Source organism: Ornithodoros turicata, chromosome 4 (genome assembly GCF_037126465.1).
Source record: "Ornithodoros turicata isolate Travis chromosome 4, ASM3712646v1, whole genome shotgun sequence".
Taxonomy (NCBI): domain Eukaryota; kingdom Metazoa; phylum Arthropoda; class Arachnida; order Ixodida; family Argasidae; genus Ornithodoros; species Ornithodoros turicata.
This window is the reverse complement of record NC_088204.1, coordinates 66831246-66851687: the sequence shown is the minus strand read 5'-3', so window position 1 is coordinate 66851687 and position 20442 is coordinate 66831246. Positions and strand designations below refer to the sequence as shown.

Genomic DNA, 20442 nt, shown 5'->3' with positions numbered 1-20442 from the left:
GGACAAAAATTTAAACGACTTAGCAAAAATGAAGAATCCACCCGTGAATGGACGCACTTGTGAAGGGACATGGCGTCTGCAACATTTTGCGCCGTCCATTTGTGGAGAGTGATGACTATTACTACGTCGCCCGCTACGGTATCCGTCATTCCGTCTGCGAAGCGCACCAGCGCTGCGTTGGCAAAGCTGCAGATTTAACACTTCACTAGGCACTACGCTTAGGATCTGAGCAAACAAATAGCAGCGGAAGTCCGAAGAACCTATTGGAACTGAAGTGGAACGCTGCGTCCTGGCATGGCGACTCATGGCGTCAAAATGGCGGCGTTCGCTCCCGAAAAGGATGACTCCACCAAACACCGGGGGTAGTGTGAAGGCACCCAAGCTCAATGCTTCAAAGTAGCACACTCTAGGGGAATGGGGGAACAATGGATTGTGTCTATATCTTATCACGTCCCATGAGCCCACGGACGTAATTTGAAGGGATTGAGAATTAACACAACTCCTTTCTTTAAAGCTCCTCAATGCAAATATGTGCTCGCGTACTCCAGAACGACAAAGACGTCCGTGTGGGCTAAAGATATCGATGGGGGTACAAAAGGGGACGTGCGAATGAGCTCACTTCGATCGTCTTCGTCTACTGTGACAACTATCTGTCTTCGGAGCAGTTACCGACATCTTCCATTAAGTAAAATCAAGAAAAGACCTTCCCGGAACAGCACCGCAAGCGGTACTGCCCCGACGACCTTGTTATCGGCCGCGCGTTCAAAGACACGGCCCACCCAGGGGAGGATCGCGTTATCAAGGGGCCCTTCTCCAAATATGCATTAAGCAAGAGCCACCTGTGACACGCAAGGGCTCATGGGAACTTAGAGCGTCTTACAGCATTACGAGACGACTAGACGCGGAGGTAGAAGAAGAACAACAACATTCCCGGTGTGCGCAACAGCAGCGTCAGCCAGGGTAAAACCGAAGCAGACGACAGAGCAGTGTCCCCCGAAGTTCCCGTGCTGCTTTGCGCTGCGCGCTTGGTGGCGCGCGCATCTTTTTAAAATCGTCTATTCTGAAAGAGATTACAAATTGTGCGTTGCACCGTCTTTGCCCTTTACTCGGTAATATTGTAGTTGAAGTTGGTACTCCCAGGGTCTGCATACCACTGATGCAGGTCCTAACTGTTTCGTGTTTCTTGAACTTTCGACACCGCCCATAAAGGACGAATAGGGAGTATGCGTGTTTGATGATCCGTTGTATTGCTATGAAGCGCTTCGAAGAAGATCAGGGAGATTCTTTCGGCGCGAGCCCGGATCAGATCATCCTGGACCGAATTCTGTCTTTCGTATTTCTGCTAAGTCCGGGGCCCGCTTGCACGAATGTTGAAGCTATTCATAAGTGCTGCCCTCAGTAGCTTCGGTAGTGCTTTCTGCACACGATACTGTCCTCGACGCTTCGCTTTCTTTTAGCACTGGAAAAGCTACCAACGGCAGCACTGATGAGTAGCCTCAACGTTCGCGCAAGCAAGCCCTGTTGTTTTGATCGATAACGCTTAGTCTTGGTATTGCTGTAGCTGCTGGTTCGGTAAGAGAACATTCGGTGGTTACCAGGAGCATAAAAGCAGTTCGCATATTCACACGAACCGCCTAGAAAGCACAAGAAACGTCACACATTTGCTCACAGTGCTCACAGTGCTCACATTTTACGAAAAAGCCCAAAGTGTTGGAGCAGCGTTTGGCTCGGCCTCGGCGATCTCCTTGCTTGGGCGTCGAGAAAAGGCACCTCTTCCTAATCCACAATCTCTCTTTTTTCATCCTTTACGGTTTCTGTAATGTAACAAGCTTCAGTAGCAGGCGATCGTTAATGCCTCGGCTCACGCTGCTATCTGTCCAAGTGGCCTCCACAAACCAAAAGAGAAACGTTTAGGGTTGAACGACGACATTGTGTCACGACCTTCTAGTACGTTACGCACTTTCAAGATTGCTTGCGAAAATTAAGCCACAAACTTTTCTGGCGCCGTAAATTTTTTATACACGTCACTTGACTCATCACTGCACTGTAACAAGCTGTCCGACGCATGGTGTTTCAATATTGACCACGTATTGCAGGAAGAGCTATACGAGAAGGTGGGAAAGCCATTGGTCGAGAACGTTCTTCAAGGGTACAACGGCACAGTCTTCGCCTATGGCGCAACAGGTAACTGGCATGTCAATATTACGATCATCTTTGACCCTAATAATTCACCGAAGATGAAGGGGGTTCAGCTCGATTCTACATAGCGCGCTCGGAAATGAGAGCTAATGATTTTTTCCAGTGTTATTATTAAGGTTGACGGAAGCTGTACAAGCTAACAGTTTCATGACACAGTGTGATAAGAATTATACAGTTTGTTAACATAAGCACAGTCGGTGTGAAAGAAGTACACTTCTGAAACATCGCACCATTGCACAGCCACCATGACACTCCACGTATGTATGGGTGGCCGCAATGAAATACCACAGGTCAACCGAAAGTCCTTACAAAGGCCGTAGTCTAAAAGGAGCATGATCGGACAACAGCAACGAATGATGATGATGAGGATGGCGATGTAGTGGTGGTGGAGTGTGGTACCCTGACCAATTACATGTGAGACATTAGATGAGTGTAGTAGCAATGTAAGTAGCGGAGCTTACGAGCTTCCAAATGCCCTGCAGCGCGACTTTCCGCCAGTCATAGTAAGCATGGGAAACAAAGAAGAACGTACTTGACGAGCCCGGCCATGTTTCAGGTGCTGGCAAGACATACACAATGGTCGGCAACGACAAAAATCCAGGTATGATGGTACGCGTCTTCGACGATCTCTTCCAGTTTGCAAAGTACAACCAAGGGGAAACTCACACTAGCATCGTGATATCTTACATGGAGGTAAAGTCTAAAATCACTCTGTCACTGCTCTTTCTGCTGAACAACGTCTTATTTTGTACAGTGTTGTCGTACTGTGTCGGGCACGGTTATCTGAAATCTCCAACCCGCGACGGAACGGTCCCCTATCGGCGGTGTCGTGCACGAAGGAACTATACCAATGCCGCCTCCGAGTGTAGGCCGCGCTCAACCAATACCACCTAGCAACAATGCCTGATTGCTTGAGCGACGTGACGTGACAAGTAAAAGTGCGCCAATCACGACGTAGCTTTCACCGGCCGTATAGCTATAGAGATGTGCCGCCGTCAGCCGCATGCGCAGCCATTGATATAGCCTCAGAAAGTCTGGGTTTCAAAATCGTCTGCGGCGATTGACTGACAGTTTGGTTGGCTGCTGCGATTGGCGGACTTTATATCATGTGAAGGATATCGTGTGAAGGCTGCATTAAGCAGGCCTTCTGCCTCTAGGTGGCTTTGGCTCAACCGTACCTACTCTCTCTCTCTCTCTCTCTCTCTCTCTCTCTCTCTCTCTATTCTTGACGGCATTGCCATCATTAGCAGACGACACCCACATATGCGACGACTATCTTCCCCGACAGAACGTCACGCGTGGCGCACGGTTGAGTGCGGCCTGCCCTCTGAGACGGAATTGTTATAGTCCCTACGAGCACCGCTACGCGAGGGGTTTCAGGGGATTTCAGAAAACCTTGTCCCACACAGTAGGATCTGGACCGTATTGCGGATGACCATGATGGTCGTGTTTAAAGGTACTGTAAAGCAGTAGGCAAGCTGTTAATATTGGCTGCGGCATTTGAAGGCTTATTCCGAAAGAAACCCACACTGCACATTTTATGTGCGCAGAAAACTCTAAATATTTTTTAATCACGACTGAAATTGCGGTACAAAGACGTGGGGCGACGCCTGTTGGGAAATAATCGCCTATTCGTCTAGCAACAGTGTTACATGTCCTCAACCCTCTTTCGGCTAAGTCGTGGACTAAGTAGCCGCCTTCATGATCTTCCTTTGAAAAGTTTGTTCAAGAGAGATAGTTCCTGACATATATTCTCTCAAAATCAAGTACATTGGTGCATCTTGGAAATGAGTAACAAACTGCCTGCAGAATCACCACGAGAGTCACCTACGCAAGAATGCACCAGGTCCGGTAGCGGTCCACAGATGTCACTGTACGCTCCATTGTTATAAGCATATGATTATGTTCGCCACCTTACATGTCGGGAACTGCGGAGTTCGTATCGGGTGTTAGACACAGGGTTGCCCATAATAATGAATCTTAATTTTCTATAAAAAGCTACAAGGTGGATTTGAACGAAATTTGTGGCGTTTGTATACTGAGCACCCAGGCTGTCAAATAATATAAGTATAAAATTGTATGCCTGCTGCTTCACAGTACCTTCAGAGAGAGAACGCAAGATATCCGAAGCAGGCCCTTGTCGGGTTTCGTCCTGTCCTTCCACCCTCAAAGAAAAAAATAAGAAAAGAAAGATATAAGATATTAAATCACGAAGTAATTACAGCTCAAATAAATCAAGCAACTCAAGAAAAAAGGTACTGGCACCAGGATGCGAACCTGGGCCTTCTGATTTCCGCTGCCGCTACACCACGACTGCAGGACTTTCGCCTGAGTGAGAGTGCCTCGAGTACAGGGGGACGAACAATCAATCACTTTATTCCCCCCCATTCTCTCTTACATCTTTCTCACTCACTCACTCACTCATTCATTCTGACCGAGGCAGGGCGACAACATGTGTACACTATACGTGTACAACGAGAAATTAGCCGAGGCGAGCTACAGACATGGACGACACAAACACCTAAGCCTCCAAAGCCCTGAATCAAAATTAAACAAGTCAGGAAAAAGGTGCTGATGTCAGGATGCTTACGTGATTCTGTCTATCATGATTATAGCCCGCCTCGGCTAGTTTCATGTTGTTTAATTACAGCTCCTAGCCACTCAGATGCCAATTACTCCTCGTTGTTGTCCATGAATCTGAACTCTACTCCCCAGCAATGCACTGGGTCGCTAAACTACACATGGGCTTCCATATAATTAGTCGTGAAAGGGACTATGGTTATTCAAATTATGTATAGTACTCAAAATTACTAAAATTAGCCTTTTTTTTTCTCTCTCTCTCTCAAGGTGTAGTTTTCAGCGTTGTTCCTTCAACATTATTTGAGCCTGTGCTTTCGTACTAGTTGGCGCATGAATGTCACATGATTTATCGGACCTTGGCAGATCTACAACGAAAACATCCGAGACTTACTCAATGCTTCCAATACGTGCCTGGAGCTACGCGAAGACCCTACGGGAGGCAACCAGGTGGTTGGACTGTCCGAAATTGAAGTCACAAACTCCGCTGAGGTGAGCAAGATGTCAAATAGGCGCACGCATTCAGGTACACGACAAGTTGAGGAGCAGAACTGCACAGACCTACGGTGTTAGGTTGGGTAATCGGTTATCCTCCAGCAGGGGCGCCGGAACAGGGGGAGCAGAGGGAGCGGCGGCTCCCTCTCATTTACGAATGGAGGAACACGGCTCCCCCAGTGTCAGTCCAGCTTCGTAATCTTCTACAGTCTAACCGAATGGCCCGTGCGTGCATGTGTTCTTTCGGTGACCATAAATTTAGAGAGCAATAAACAGAGATCCTACCACTGTCACTGTGTGCGGAGACCGTTTAAGAAGAGCTACATACCAATGGTGTCAGGTTCACAGGGTTCTGGAGTTGACCATGGCAAGGTTTGTGGTACGAAGTGCAATAAATCAGTCAGAAAGTGTGTAACTGGGGGCGCGAGCATTCCCAGACTCAATTCACAGGGTGGGGGGGGGGGGGGGGGACAGAGGCGCAAACGGGGATCGCAAAAGGCACGCAAGACACCAGACATCTGGGGGAAATAAGGAACCAAGAAACCACCTGGTTGAAGACAGAGGGTTGTTATAATGGCGGTTTGCGAGGCGCAGCCACAGATTTCAGTCGGTTGTGGACAGGGTGCTGGACTTCGAGCTGGCGTATAAGACCTGTAGTACGACAAGTGCGATGAACTAAGACGAAACTTCGCAACGGTGTTGTGTTCATGTGTCGGCAGTGGCAACGTCGAGGGAGCACCATCAAGTCCTCGACTGCAGCAGTGTTACAGGATTATTAAACGCCATAGACATTGGAGAAGGCCACACCTCTGGAAAGTGATATGTATCGCAGCTTGTTTCTTGTCTGATGTATAGTATGTATACGTTCACCCGTCATAGTAAAATATTCTAACTGTTCACCTGATTGGCGGCTCCTCGCTTTCCACCGTACCGATGTCCAAAATTACCCGTTGTTTTCGTTTATCCGGCTTTTCTTATTGAGTCGCCCTGAACGACAGCGTGACACCCAGTCAAAAGGCTGCGTGGGCAAACGGACACATTCTTGCTGAGCTCCAGACCGGCCCAGGAAAGTCTGGTTTATTCGCAGAAGGCTTGCGGATCAGACGATATTCGCTTCCAGTCCCGGCACACGTACATACCGCGACGGCGATTCCCGGGGACAATTCCCCGAACTTCTAAGAAGAGGTCCTCGAAGAGGTCTAGGCACTGCGCAGAAGTAAAAAAGAGCCGGACTCACTGAACTTATACCAACTAACCCACCACCACAAGCGTTATTTAATTACAATACTTCTGCAATGTTATTTTAGATCTACTGTATAAATATGCACATGCCATTTGTTAGGTGCACGTTTACAGTTCGGGCAGCAACCCTGTATAACGCAAGCATGAGCCTTCAAGGAAAACAGGTGATGATGATGATGATGATGATTTTAAGGTAGCACGTTTTTTCGCTCCCCCAGTAGAAAAATAGTTCCGACGCCACTGTCCTCCAGCATATGCGTATCGAGAGGAGGAAACGGGGGGCCGTGGTCCTACCCTGGAGCATCCAAGGTATATCTCCAAGGTATCTTCCATCCAAGGTATATCTAAACCGGTAGCCTAACTCACATAGGGCCCTGTGTCTTCGAAATGACGCCATGATAGACACCGACAGCGCCATCCGTCCGTTGCGCGGACTACTCCGATTGTAAATAAATGACGTCACAGATGACGTCAGCAGTATTAATGATAAGCAGTGCATAATTACTTAGCCATGGCACGTTTACATTCGCCCACTTCGTTTGCGTTGTATTCCCTTTCCTGACCGAGCCATATTAATCACCAGAGACCGGATTTTCATGAAAATGCATATTTTTTTCCTGAACATGGTTTACATTCGGGATGACATGAAAGCACGTTTGAGCCTTGTCCCAAACGATTTGCGGTATGTTTTAAGTGCATGTAAATGCATATTTCATACGTTGCTGCATATTTTGCGTTTTTGCTGCATATTTCCCTGCTCGTCAGATATGACGTATCGATCTGAACCATATTTCGCATTGCAAGCCGCCGATTAGACACTCGGCATCGTGCCGTCTGCTGTGCTTCCTTCCCTGCGAGCGTCGACGCCACTCTGGCTGCGCCGAATGCAGCTTGTGCCCTCTCTGGCTGCCACAGAGAGTATGACGCGTTCTCTTCTCTGGCGCCTACCGTGCGTCTGCCGCTTTTACGTCGTTTCCTTACGATGCCGAGACCTAAGCCATCAATTTCATGCCTCTACAAGAAATGGACGACAGAGAATCCAGATTTGTGCACCGACGGAAAGATATTATTCTGCAGGATTTGCGAGAAGAAGGTAAGAAAGGAGCGTGCATGGAACGTTCAACTATAGACGAGCAACACTTAAGTTTCATCCCCTGCTATATTTTTGCTTTAGGAATAGCAAGCCGACCTTCGGTCAGGCTGACCTTTCCGAAATAAACGTATATCCCCTTTCACCCCTTGACGTTTACAAGGCATGGGCTTTGATGCATTGGGGAGGATTACGAACGAGAATCTCTCGAGCAAATATGCGTAAATGGGGCTCGCTTTGCGACGCAATGTACGCGCAAAGACGTTTATTAACGACGCAAAATCAAGGCCGTTCTTTAGTATCTACTTCACAGAAATGCATTGCCACGGCTGTTTATGTTTCCTGACTCAATGTTTCTTTTTTTCTGTCTCTTATAGGTCAATGCATGCAGAGAGGAAGTACCAAGTGGACCAGCATGTGAGGTCGCAGTGCCACATTTCTGAAAAGGCAAAGAGGAGCAGGACTTCACAACCCCTACTTGCCCACGCTGCGAGCCCTGAGCCCTGAGTTTGACGAATTTTGTGCGGACCTCTCTGAAGCCTTTGTCGCGGCTAATATTCCGTGGTGCAAACTCGAAAACCCGACGCTAAGAAAATGCCTTGGGAAGTATACTCACAGGAAGATACCAGCAGAGTTAACTCTCCGCAAGAATTACCTGCCTCTTTTGTACGAGACAGCCGCGAACGAAATAGAGTCTTCTGTTGGAAACGGCCCAATGTGGGCTGCTGCAGATGAGACGACGGACGCTTGTGGTTGCTACGTAGCGCATCTTGTTGTTGGAAAACTTGATGAAAATCAAGGGTTCAGGCCTTATCTGCTTGCGAGTCGAGCACTTGAGAAAACAAACCACGGCACTCTAGCTAGATTCGTAAACGATGCTCTCAAGCTACTCTGGCCAGATGGGGGCGGAGAGAACTTTAGGATATTTTACACAGATGCATGCTGCGTACATGACAAAGGCTGCTGACACCGTGAAGGTTTTCTATCCAAACCTCGTGCACGTGACGCGTTTGGCGCACGGCCTCAACCGCGTGGCAGAGGAAGTTGGGGGGGCTCTACCCACTCGTCAACAAGATGGTGTCAGTCGTGAAGAAAATTTTTGTGAAGGCGCCAAGTCGAAGACAAACATACCGAGCAATGATGCCAGACGTTCCCCTGCCCCCTGAACCTGTTATCACAAGATGGGGCACCTGGTTGGAGGCAGTCGACTTCTATGCAACTCACTTGGACGACTTGAAGGACGTGGTGAACACGTTCACTTCCGAGGACAGCAGCGCTGTCAGGGAAGCACCAGCGCTCTTTGAAAACCCACTGCTAGCTGTGGAGGTACAGTTAGTGAAAACGCACTTCGTCTTCCTTGCGCGAGCCATCCGGAAGCTTGAAACGGGAGGCCTCCTGCTCGTGGAATCCTTGGATGTGGTGAAAGGTGTACGCGAGGAGCTCGCAAAGATTACCAGTCCAGTCGGCGCAAAGGTTGTTAGAAAATTTGACGCCGTGCTACAAAAGAATCCAGGATTTGCCGTTCTCCGAGTAGTCGGCGATCTGTTTACTTCGGTTCCTAACGCCACCCTACCGGAGGTTGTGCCCGCCGCACTCCTACTTTCAGCCTTCAAGTATGCTCCACTGACAACGTGCGACGTAGAGAGGTCATTTTCGAACTATAAGAACGTTTTGACTGACAAGCGCCAGAGCTTCACTCCAGACAATATTGAACGGTATCTGGTGGCAAACATTTTCTTCAACAGTTCCAATCATTGAAACACGGTCTTGTATTATTTTTTCTGAATATCCCGCTTTTCGTTATCTTTCATTGTAACTCCAACATATCTGGTTAAATAAAAAGGACATTTACATTTAGAAACCACTCGTCTGGGCGGCGGTGTGCGAGATCGCTTCATATACGGCTCAAGTTTTTACCGCATATATGACACACTTTTACTGCATGTTGTGACCAGGTTTAGTGCATAGTTGCATGCATATTTGATTACTTTTTAGCGCATACAAATCCGGTCTCCACTAATCACCCAGGGCAACAATACCAGGCGAGAACAGAGAAAAATAAATCATATCAGGTTTAATTAAACGTATCAACTGAAATACGTACTGCTATCACAGATTGTGAAAACTCGAAACAGAAGGGCATCGTGATGACCACACAGAAATTAGGAAGGTTCACTTAAGGTGCGTTTCTAACGTAGAGCAATATGTACACGTAGTGATTAGACGTTTACATTACTTCAATGAGTGGTCATAATGGGCCCATTGCAAAAAAAAAAAAAGAAAAGAAACACGGCATTGTTGGTGCACAGCTGTTTCTCGTAGCACTCACGCCATCATGGCCGGTCGTGCAATGACGTAATCCTTTTCCTTTTTCTTTCGCGGGGCCAGCAACAGGGGATGCATTGTATTCATCTGTTCACACGTGTTAATGTTGGTCTACAGCTCCGAGATGTGAACGTCGCTTCCTGATGAACCCCAAAAAGTGTACGAACTCCGTATTACAATGCACGGACACGCGGAACGGATACAGAGATGGGCGGATGAAGAGGCCCACTGTGACACATGCGCAGGGGAGCAGGATACGAAAATGTACTCGGGCGGTAGATGATTGCGTATATGTGCACGAGTGGGGCAACAGATAGTTTTTTCTACATTGAAATTATGAATAACTTATTAGTACACACACACGCTATGCCCATGTTGTAAAGTTTTTTTTTGTTCACCATCGTACCTCTACTACCAACACCCAGGATCGCTCGAGCCTCATGATGATAGCCTTGCTGATGGGTCTGATTTGGTATTCCCGCTTGTTTTCGCTACCAGTTTAGATATACCTTGGTCCATCTCTAGGACAGACGTGTGGGGGGGTGCACGCTTTGCCCCCCCCCTCCGGATGCACTTTGGCCCCCATCCCCTGGAAAAAATTGTCCCCCTTGGAAAAATTGCACATGTCCTCCAGGCCTTCAACTCTTCGCAGAATATGTGGTCTACCTACGGCACGCTCGTGGTGTCAACGTGTACAGCTCACATCACACTTAACTTGAACGCCATTCTGGTCTACGGACCCTGGTGGTGCTTAGCAGAAATAACGGCGGAGGGTGTTTGGGTCATCTCATTACAATTTTCGAGGAGGTTAGAGGGGGTGACTCTCGTAATGAAGCCGTTGTTTTCTGCTCACTCACTCATCTCACTGTGGAGTGCCAATGGAAGGCGAGGTGCCGTTTTGTTACTGCTTCAGAAAACTGACAGCATTCAAATTCGTCTGGTTACTGGTTATATTATGAATGTTGCATGAACGACAGCACTGTGAGAGGCTCTTGAGCTTGCACTCAGTACCTTTCAATACCTTCGAAAAAACCGCTTTCAGTGTGAACATACGGTGATAAAACGATTACGGCCATACACGAACCTAATTTTGTCGTCCCCAGGACGCTGTGAGTTCGATATCCGAGATGTCAAATCGTTGGCATTATTAAATCGTCTAATATCCAATTTGCGGGTTGATTACGAACAGGTCCTCAGGCTACTCCAGAAGGGCAACAAGCGAAGGACGGTGGAGCCGACGGCAGCCAATCAGACATCGTCCCGGTCTCACGCCCTGCTTCGCGTTTCTATTCGCCAGTCCAGCAGGGATCCCAGTGACGTAGACGTGACGCAACACAGAGTCGGTAAACTCTTCATGGTCGATTTGGCAGGATCCGAGAGGGCGTCGCAAACGCAGGTACGAACCCACAAGAAGAGTATGTTGGTATTCGCATGGCTACCGCATTAACCGGGTTACAGGTTTTGTTCTCACAAATGCATCGGAAAAAGTATACACTGGTCTTGTAAACTGGATATTGCTAGAGGGAAAAAAAAAAGATGGTAAACTACAGGCCTGGCAAGAATGGTTGATTTCTTTATGTCTGCTTTTTTTTCTCCGTGTGCGTATACCTTGCGGCAGATTGCCGTTTGGCCTTAGGTGTCCTTTTGCAGCATTCTTGATCAAATTTGTTATCGAGGTAAGGTTGCCTTTCACGATAGAAAAAAAAAAAAAACTGAGCGAGGGCGATGTGGACGCAGCTGTGTCGGCTATCTTTTCGTCAACTATACTCCGGCTTTCCCATCACGGAGATCATCGACCAGGCTGTCCGCGTCTACACCATCTTACGAGGTTACCTTGTTTTTTCTTGTTTTTTTCATAAAAACTTCTTTCTTTTCCTACCACGTACGTTGGAGGTCGACCTATACCTCGGTTTATACAGCATGTTGTTGTTTTGGTCGGTGTTGGGGTAGGAATGCTACAGCGCAATGGAATAGCACGATGATACTGCGTAAGAATGGTTCGTAAAGCGTGATATGGATGATTACCTTGTGCATGATTGTAAATTTTATACGGTTGCATATTGTGTCTGACCTCATTACCCGAATGTGTTACCTTCATCAATATAGCGGTATCGTTTCTTGGATGTTATAATCAGATTACATCGACTTGCTTCCTTTGCAGAATACCGGGAAGAGGCTAAAAGAAGGTGCTCACATCAACAAATCTTTACTGGCGTTAGGGAACGTTATCAATGCATTAGGTAAGCAATAACCCATGTGGACACAATGTATGTCATAATCTGTCCCGTTCATTTCGAACCGCATCAACAACAATTGAATAATGAATGTCATGGGGTGCTTCCTAACCTTCAGAGGATGGCTACACTTCGAGAAAGGTTTTCTTTTTTTTTTCACAGTCTTGCGTGCCTGGCATCTCGGGCACACCTTTTCGGTCAGCTTTCGTATTAGACATTCCACATTGCCATATGACATTCACGTCTTGCACTTCGTCTGGATCGAGACACTTTAGCTGAAGGCACAAGTACTTGACACAGCGGGGAAGTGAGAAACGGTAGGTTTTAGAAGAAGAGCAAGATGACAACGCTGGTACAAGCCAGACCGACCTGTGCGGGACCTCATTAGCAAATGCCTATGCAGCCAAATAGTTCAATAGTTGAATATTCCAACGTCTGCTCTTCTGTTCTGAGCGAAATTTTTGTTCATGTGTAACAGTGCAACTTCTACCCACGTAATATTTTGACTAAACGACCAATGTACAGGCCCGTCTTTCGAAACACACAGAGGCGAGGATTGCCTGTTGTCGTGTGTCTATTGATCTCTCCTGTCGTGGTGTTCTGGAAATGTAAAGCATTCTTTTCGCATTTTATTTCAAGGCTGAAAAGTTGTCGCCCTGTGTTTACTCGTCACTAGACTACGAAAATTGAAAAACGGCATACTTCCCACACAAACTTCTTCTGTCGGAAAAATGCATTTGACCAAGGGATATGGCTTTATTATACATTTATACATTATGCTAGCGCTTATGCTGCAGCTGCACTGTGAAAATGAGTACACCAGCATGTTCCTTCTTAAAACCTTATATGCACGTATCGCTAACGTCTGCCGCATGAAGCCCCCACACGCGACATGCCTTCCTCCGTTATTCCTATATGCTTGACGTATTGAGTTTCATGCTCAGTGCATGATAAAGAACGTCTATTATTTCGTCACGGAGATAGTGATGATCTCTATAATTGAAGTAGTTGTTTGACTGAATAGATTTGCTCGATATATTTTAGCCGTGAGAAATCCGAAATATGTCAACTTCCGGGACAGCAAATTGACCCGCCTGTTGAAAGAAGCCCTCTCCGGGAACTGCAAGACAGTCATGATAGCCCACGTGGGACCAGACACGACACACTACGACGAGTCACGCAACACTCTCGTGTTCGCCGACAGAGCCAAGAACATCACAAACAAGGCAAGACAAGCTTTTCCTTCACACGCACACACGTTCGCAAGAATCTAATGACTGAAATTGAAATGTGGCGATCGTCGAAAAAGCCAGATAGCAGCGGGACTCGAACCAGGCACCTCTCGATTGCCTGTCCAGTGCGCTAACCAATTACGAGACACGCAGTCACTGATGTGGTTGATTATTCTCAGGCACCCTGAGGCTTGTGTTGTGTTTGTTGTCTGTTTGTGTGGTTCAGCCTCAGAACAGTTCAGCGAGCGCGCTTCTCCCAGCGACTGATTTTTCGTCTGTCAAATTGTCGCCGAAATCTTGTGAAAAACGCAGTGATTTTGATTGGAATGCCATAGGCTTCTAAATTCAGAAGCGTATACGAAGAGGGGAGTCAAGTCCTGTAGATCACATAAACAAAATACAGAAAACGACACTGAAGATTTTTGTTTAAGTTTAATTTGTACAAGCTTTCGCGTGGAGGTCCACGCTTCCTCAGGTACAAAGTGAAGTGGTGACACACATAAGTATATATAGTATAGCCATATACACGACTAAACATACTGCTGTACAAAGAAAGGGAAGGGGAAGGAGATATGTGGCCACATGTCTGTGTACAATGAATAGCTGGGCAGACGGATAAGTGACCTCTAACCGTTTAAGAACAGTAAAAGGTGTTATTGTGAACAAAAAGGCTCGCCAACCCAGTTTCGCGGAAGGGGGGGTCAGGAGTATGGGAAACGAGTGGCCCAGAATGGACAAAGGGGAGGTAACATCTCATTACGGCCGAAGTCTCATTACGGCCCAAGTCTCATTACGTCCGAAAGTCTCATTACGGCCGAAAATCCTTTAATCTCCAAGTGTCTCGTTACGGCCAAAGTCTCAATACGGCCGAAGGTAGTCTCATTACGGCCGAAGATGTCTCATAACGGCCAAAAAGAAAAAAGAAGCATCCACCATATTAGCTGTGTATATACTGTGTTTTATGCTTTCCAAAATTTGTCCGAGGCGGTATGCCCCCACGGCTTGTGTCACACACAATGGCTCATGCACACAATATTGCGACAGTGTTTCATGCATCCCTCGTGAAAAATGTTTTTATTGTCATATGTGTCACACGATATTTGTATGTGTTACGCCATTTTCTCTCAGTATTCAAGTAACATCCTACTCGTTGGTTCTGTGAGCGAACTGTGTGTGTGTTCTGAAAAGTACTCCACAAGGGAGCCCACTGGGAGCTCCAGGAGCCATATGACCTATGACCATGATCTTCTCCCCCACTAGCTGCCTTCTACAATTTACGTCCACCTGAAATTTAAAAAAAGTACATAAGGCACAGAACAAAATGACATATGCTTTTGTTTGATGATGACCATGAGACATATGCTGTCAAGCAGACTTTTTTTTTTCCATATATTCAAAACATATTCAAGAATTATGGACAACAATGACAATTACGTCATAATGATGCAGCTGCATAGCCAGGAAAGTATTTCAGGAGGTGTTTTATGAGGCTTGACATGGGGTGGAGGGGTCCCCCTCGTCAGTGCTTTACCCAGACCCCCCCTACACCCCCCTAACTTTTTTGCCTGTGCACCCCCTACAGGGGGTGCCCTTGTGATTTCAGCTTCAGATACGTCTGTAATGATATGTTAAGCTATAATGACGTAACTATAATGATGACCTCCCCCCACAATTTTTTCCAACACCCCTCTCGTGCTTGGGTTTCTGGATAAACCACTGCCCCTCGTTCATTTTCGTGGGGCACTACATTAGGGCTTATGCCACTGCACTGATGTCATGTCAATGATGTCAATGTTATAAGTGTGTGTCACTCTGGGCATTCGGAATTCCTCTAAGCTACAATATGTAAATTCAGAATACCCGAAGGGCAAGCATCAGATGTTACCTGCAGGCTTCATGCTGAAACGCGTGTACGCAAAACACTTCCGCCGTGGTGGGCGACGTCCTTAGTGTAATCATACACGCAAGACAATTGCGGGCACATGGAGTAGTGGCAGCAACCTGAAAACGATAAATTTTCTTGTTATATATGAGTAATCAAAAATATACATTCCCACATGTTTCGTTTTGTCGTTTGCAGGAAGCGCTAGTAAGGGAACAGCACTTGGTTGGTCACATGCAAGCCACAATGCGAAAGGTGCCGATATTTCGATTACGCGATCAAAAATTAAAAGTTTACAACCATGCACACTTCCCCATGCAACTACTTCCCCAGCATCGTGAGACACGACACCCATGACATGACACCATGTATTCACGTATAACGTAATGTGAAATGATATGCAGGAATGAAAAAGATGCCAACATACCTGTAATCCAGTGTCCCATAAGCTTGATTCGATTTTCTGGCAGCTACCATGAAGAGCAAATGCACGATTCACAAGTTTCGTTTCGCCATTTTCATTGCTGTTAATTTCGCAAACGCCAAGCAATCCCACGTGACCTCCTTTGGATCAGTGAAAAGTGAAAATTACTCGCGTCATGAACATATATGTTCATCTCAGCGCAAATCACGTTTTGCATGCTATAGAAGGGAGGGGGGATAAATACTCTTCCTTTCGTGTTTTGATATCTTGTTGTTTTGCTACTCTCACTTTGGAGTTCGGATGGTGTCTAGCAACGTTGGGTACCTCGTTTCTTGTGTGAGCGAGTGGTTGCTGTTTACGACGTGTTCATATATCGATTTGTAGTGCTGTAATGTGCAAATTAGCGGACTTTATAGCGGCTCTCTATTTTCCGTCGTTGTCTTTCGAGCAGCGCCTGTTGTTCCGGTAAAAATCGAGTTGAATGAATCGCCACAGCCCCAACGTATATCGCGCAGTGTTGACCAAGACCAAGTCCAGCAGGAATTCTGGTGAGTAATGCTTTCGTAGATTGTCTGGATTAGTAGTGTGCTGTCCACACATAGTTGGATTCTCATACGAGTAATTTAAATGAATCAAAACAGCGGAAGTGCCTGTATGTAACTCGGTATCTGTTCGTAGGTTTGCGTTGTTTCTAGTTGGTTGCGCGTTTAGGAACAACAAATTTATTCGAAGACGATAAGATACCGACAATGCATCACCGTACAGCAGCATTTACTCGTATCATTGTGAGCCATATTTAATTTGTTAAAATTTGTCGTCGTATTTCTTCAAAAATAAAAGCGCAAGTCGGCGTACTTGAATTGATCTCCTTGAACTGCTTACGTCGAACGTCTGCAAATGTTGTACTTATGTGCCTTCGCGCACCATACTAGGCACAAAAGCATATCTGATTAGAATAAATACTTCAAGAGGAAGTCATTCAAATACATTGTTATTTATAGCTGGTTTTCCATTCCAGGCATGGTATGTGGCTGCACGGAGGATTCCGAAAAAGAAAAACAACAACATGGCTAATAGGATGTTGCTGCCCAGGGAGTCCTGGCCGAAGAGGTGAGCTGTTAAGATCATCATAAGGTTCTGTTGTGAAGTGAGAAATTTTGTAGTAGTGCACGAATGTTAATTAGTGCACTACCTTTATAAAAAAGAAACCAGAAATGGAAAGTTATGCATGCATCATTTCATGAATTGTAATGTATCACTATTTGATATTCACATGTTTCCATTAAAGGAATGAACTACTGAACCTATATTCATATCATGGTCATGCTCTGTGTTTACCTGGAAGTCACATTTTTAAGGCTTGTCATTCTTTTGTCTAGATGAAGATTTATGTTAACCTTGTATGAAATAACAGACACGTATCAACACATGTGCAGCTTGTGCACATTAAAACCAGCCATGTAGAGACAAATGCTTGTGTTTTTTTTTTTTTTTTAATATTCTAGTCTATTCATGGTTGCTCTTCGCTTCTTGCAGGTTTACTCATTCCAGAAGCAAGAATTGTACAATTGTAAGGCGAATGGAAATAAATTGACATCGACTGAGATAGGTGTTCCGTCTTGGCCAGTGACTGTAGGATGGCTCCAAAAGCGTCACAACAAAGCCAATATTCATCTAGCTCTCTACAAGTAGCTAACTCCACATAGTAGCCTGCTTCACAGCAACATCAACACCACCTTGTGGGAGTACACATTACACAATATGTTGCATTGTGCTGTGGTATGATAACATACCGTTTGTCTCGCAATATGTGTATATAAATATGATAAGGGCCCTAAGGGCACAGTGCATGCCTTATACCCTGCTGAATATATATTCATACCTGGCTGCGACATTGCATATCAATGCAGGTTACAATACACATTTTCACATTTGGCCGTTATGAGACATCTTCGGCCGTAATGAGACTGCCTTCGGCCGTATTGAGACTTTGGCCGTAATGAGACACTTGGGGATTAAAGGATTATCGGCCGTATTGAGACTTTCGGCCGTATTGAGACATCGGCCGTAATGAGACTTCGGCCGTAATGAGGTACAATCCAAAGAGGAAGGTTACGGATTATCTAACGGAGTGCCAGACGATGACTGAAGCGAAGATTCAAGAATTGTGCACAAATAAATATAGATATATAACTATTAAATTTACATAAGCGGATATAACGAGCCAGGACTAAGATTCAGACCATTTGGTGTGAGACACTTGAATTGCGAAATTAAGTAGGACTCCCTATTCTTACGTTTGATGTCGGTGCGGAACCCAGATTCTAACAATCCGCTCCTTGCAGTAGAGTTTCTCCAGCAGCTGGAGCGCCCTCTACCAGCCACGTGTTAACATTTGAGTAGTAACTTCGGGCGGGTCTCCTGCTTTCCTTCGGTTTGACTTGTCTCGCTAAATGGTGTCCACTCAAGCGAAGCTTATTACAATCGCTCAGTACAGCGCAAATTTATTTAGTGGCTCTAGGTTAGACAAAGTTACACTGCACGTTTGTAATTTTTTGTAACGTAACATGTATAAGACGCGACGAGCTTACTATGCATGACTCTAGCAGGCAAATCTCGCCGAAATGAAAAAGGAGTCGAATACTCCCACTTTCTTCCGTGGGTTTGACATTTTTACGGTTGCTGGTTTTTACGGGTTTCTTTTTCTTCTGATGCTTTTTTTTTTTCGGTGGGTTTTACTTCTTCACGTTTCTCTTTTGATACATTCCTTGTGGAATTCGAGGGAGAGGTGAAATTGCGGTACTACACGATCATCCTGATAGGAAAGGCCCGTAATAGATAATAGTGAGTTTTAGCATACCGTACGCTGTCGCTTTTGCGTATACGTAATGAATAGCCTCTTGGTTCTGCGCAATGCGCTGCTTGTGTCTTGCGCGTGCGAACCACCAACGCTTTCCCTTACGTGCGCAAAGGCGACAGCGTACGTTATACCACGGTTATACTGAAACACACTATTAAGTGTGCAGCAAATTACGCTGAAATCCACCCCTCATTACATGGCTTTCTAAACGGCAACAACGCAAAACGGCGTCAGTGCATGTGTCTGTGTCTGACTTTTTAGCTCCCCGGCAGTGGGGTTTTAACGCTTTTAATCATGAACCTAAAGAGACCTTACGTAATTATTAAGCTAAATGTGCCGTCATGTCTACTGTTCAACGAAAGAATGTCTAAAAATTGCTGTGTAGTTCTGCATTTTCGAAATTTCATTTTCATTTCGAACGTTTCTGCAGAATATACTATTAAAGTTGTGCAATGCGCTCTCATAAGCATAATTTCGTTGATACCAGAGAGCCACCAGGCCAAGGAAACGCCAGCTCAGTATCTGCGACAATTTTAATTGAAATTCATTGTCACCTGTACCGTTTGTGAATAGTTTATGCAAACTCAGGGACCAACGTAGCCGTGACCTACCTCTCCGCGTGTTTTAACTCTACATATCTGACAAAAACCATAATAATACCATAACCGTTCAACCGCAACATAACAATTGGGCAAATAGACAACTTCTGAGATTACATGCGTGCGGAAATAGAATTCCGCAAAAGTCAGGGATTTTGGCATGAGTCCAAGCCAGCACACGTTACGACAATACCCCGGGAAATGTTCAGCCGAATGATGTGCATTCACAGATCCTTGACGCTTTGACAGCGCTACTCCATCAAAAAAAAAATGTCCAGGCAGTTCATGGGTCAGAAACCGTGTCATAACAACAACCAACAACTTTAGCTACAGTATTTCTGAGGCCAAGTAGAGCAGGAACAGCCGCGACGCAGTCAAATCGTGTAGTCAAAGCAAGCGAGGATACGCACCCTTCACTACCCAACATTTTGCACAGCGCCGGTAGGGGACATACGACGCTGGCTCCACCTGCCTAGTGCAAGGAGCGGATATAATTTTCAAATCAGTTTCAAAATCGTGATTAGGTTGATTGAAATGAATGGCGACAGGAGTTTGGCGGGCATTTAGGATATCAACTTTGTGGCCGTAAAATCTTTTTCTCATTGTGTTGGAGGTTTCACCGATGTATTGTGAATTGCACTTGCAGCAGAATATCAAGTAACAAATATTGGGTGAATTACAGTGGAGTGAATGACGAATTTTCAAACAGAAGTCACCCAAAGTACTACGGGCAATGGTGGACGGCGCGATAAATTTACAGGTCTGGCACCGTGCACTACCACAGGGATAACAACCCGGCGAGCGCTTCATTATACATGATGACGTGAGGATGTCGCGCAAATTTTTGGATCTACGGAATGCTACTAATGGGGGAGTCGGAAAAACTTCCTTTAATTGCTCGTCAGCATGTAATATATTGAGGTGGCGTCTAAGAATGGAATTGGTATTGACAGGTGGTTTATGATATGTAGTGGATAAAACTACATTACTTAAGTCTTCTTTGCGTTTCGGGGTGAATAAGGACTCCCTGGATAGGCTAGATGATTTGGCAACAGAGTCATGAATGAGTTCAAGTGGGTAATTTCTTTTTTCAGGAAGAAAATGCTGCCTTTGCTTGGCAAATTTTCGAGTTTACTTACGCAAAATAGTTAATTAATGCGTAGTACGAATGCAAACGGCCTCAATCTTTGGCAAAATTCTGTATGAGTGTATTCCAAGCAGTTTTCTGATTTTTTTAAGTAAAACCTACACTCTTAGAAATAAACTTCACCGCGTAGCACGCT

General features: G+C 45.7%; 1 protein-coding gene and 2 long non-coding RNA genes across 4 annotated transcripts in view; 2 read left to right on the top strand and 1 right to left on the bottom strand.

Annotated features, from left to right (window-relative positions):
• LOC135391749 (kinesin-like protein KIF19) overlaps positions 1-20442 on the top strand; it is a 106817-nt gene that overhangs the window by 73200 nt on the left and 13175 nt on the right. For both annotated transcript variants that reach the window (XM_064622176.1, XM_064622177.1), the window contains exons 4-9: positions 2097-2184; positions 2756-2892; positions 5143-5268; positions 11118-11324; positions 12090-12168; positions 13207-13388. In XM_064622176.1, the coding sequence (XP_064478246.1) occupies positions 2097-2184; positions 2756-2892; positions 5143-5268; positions 11118-11324; positions 12090-12168; positions 13207-13388 (819 nt within the window). The remainder of the gene's footprint in view (positions 1-2096; positions 2185-2755; positions 2893-5142; positions 5269-11117; positions 11325-12089; positions 12169-13206; positions 13389-20442) is intronic.
• Positions 14452-15322, bottom strand: LOC135391752 (uncharacterized). The gene is made up of 2 exons (XR_010422087.1): positions 15280-15322; positions 14452-14678 (listed from the first exon to the last, which is right to left on the bottom strand). It is a non-coding gene; the product is annotated as an uncharacterized LOC135391752 (long non-coding RNA).
• Positions 15731-17304, top strand: LOC135391751 (uncharacterized). The gene is made up of 3 exons (XR_010422086.1): positions 15731-16248; positions 16719-16810; positions 17237-17304. It is a non-coding gene; the product is annotated as an uncharacterized LOC135391751 (long non-coding RNA).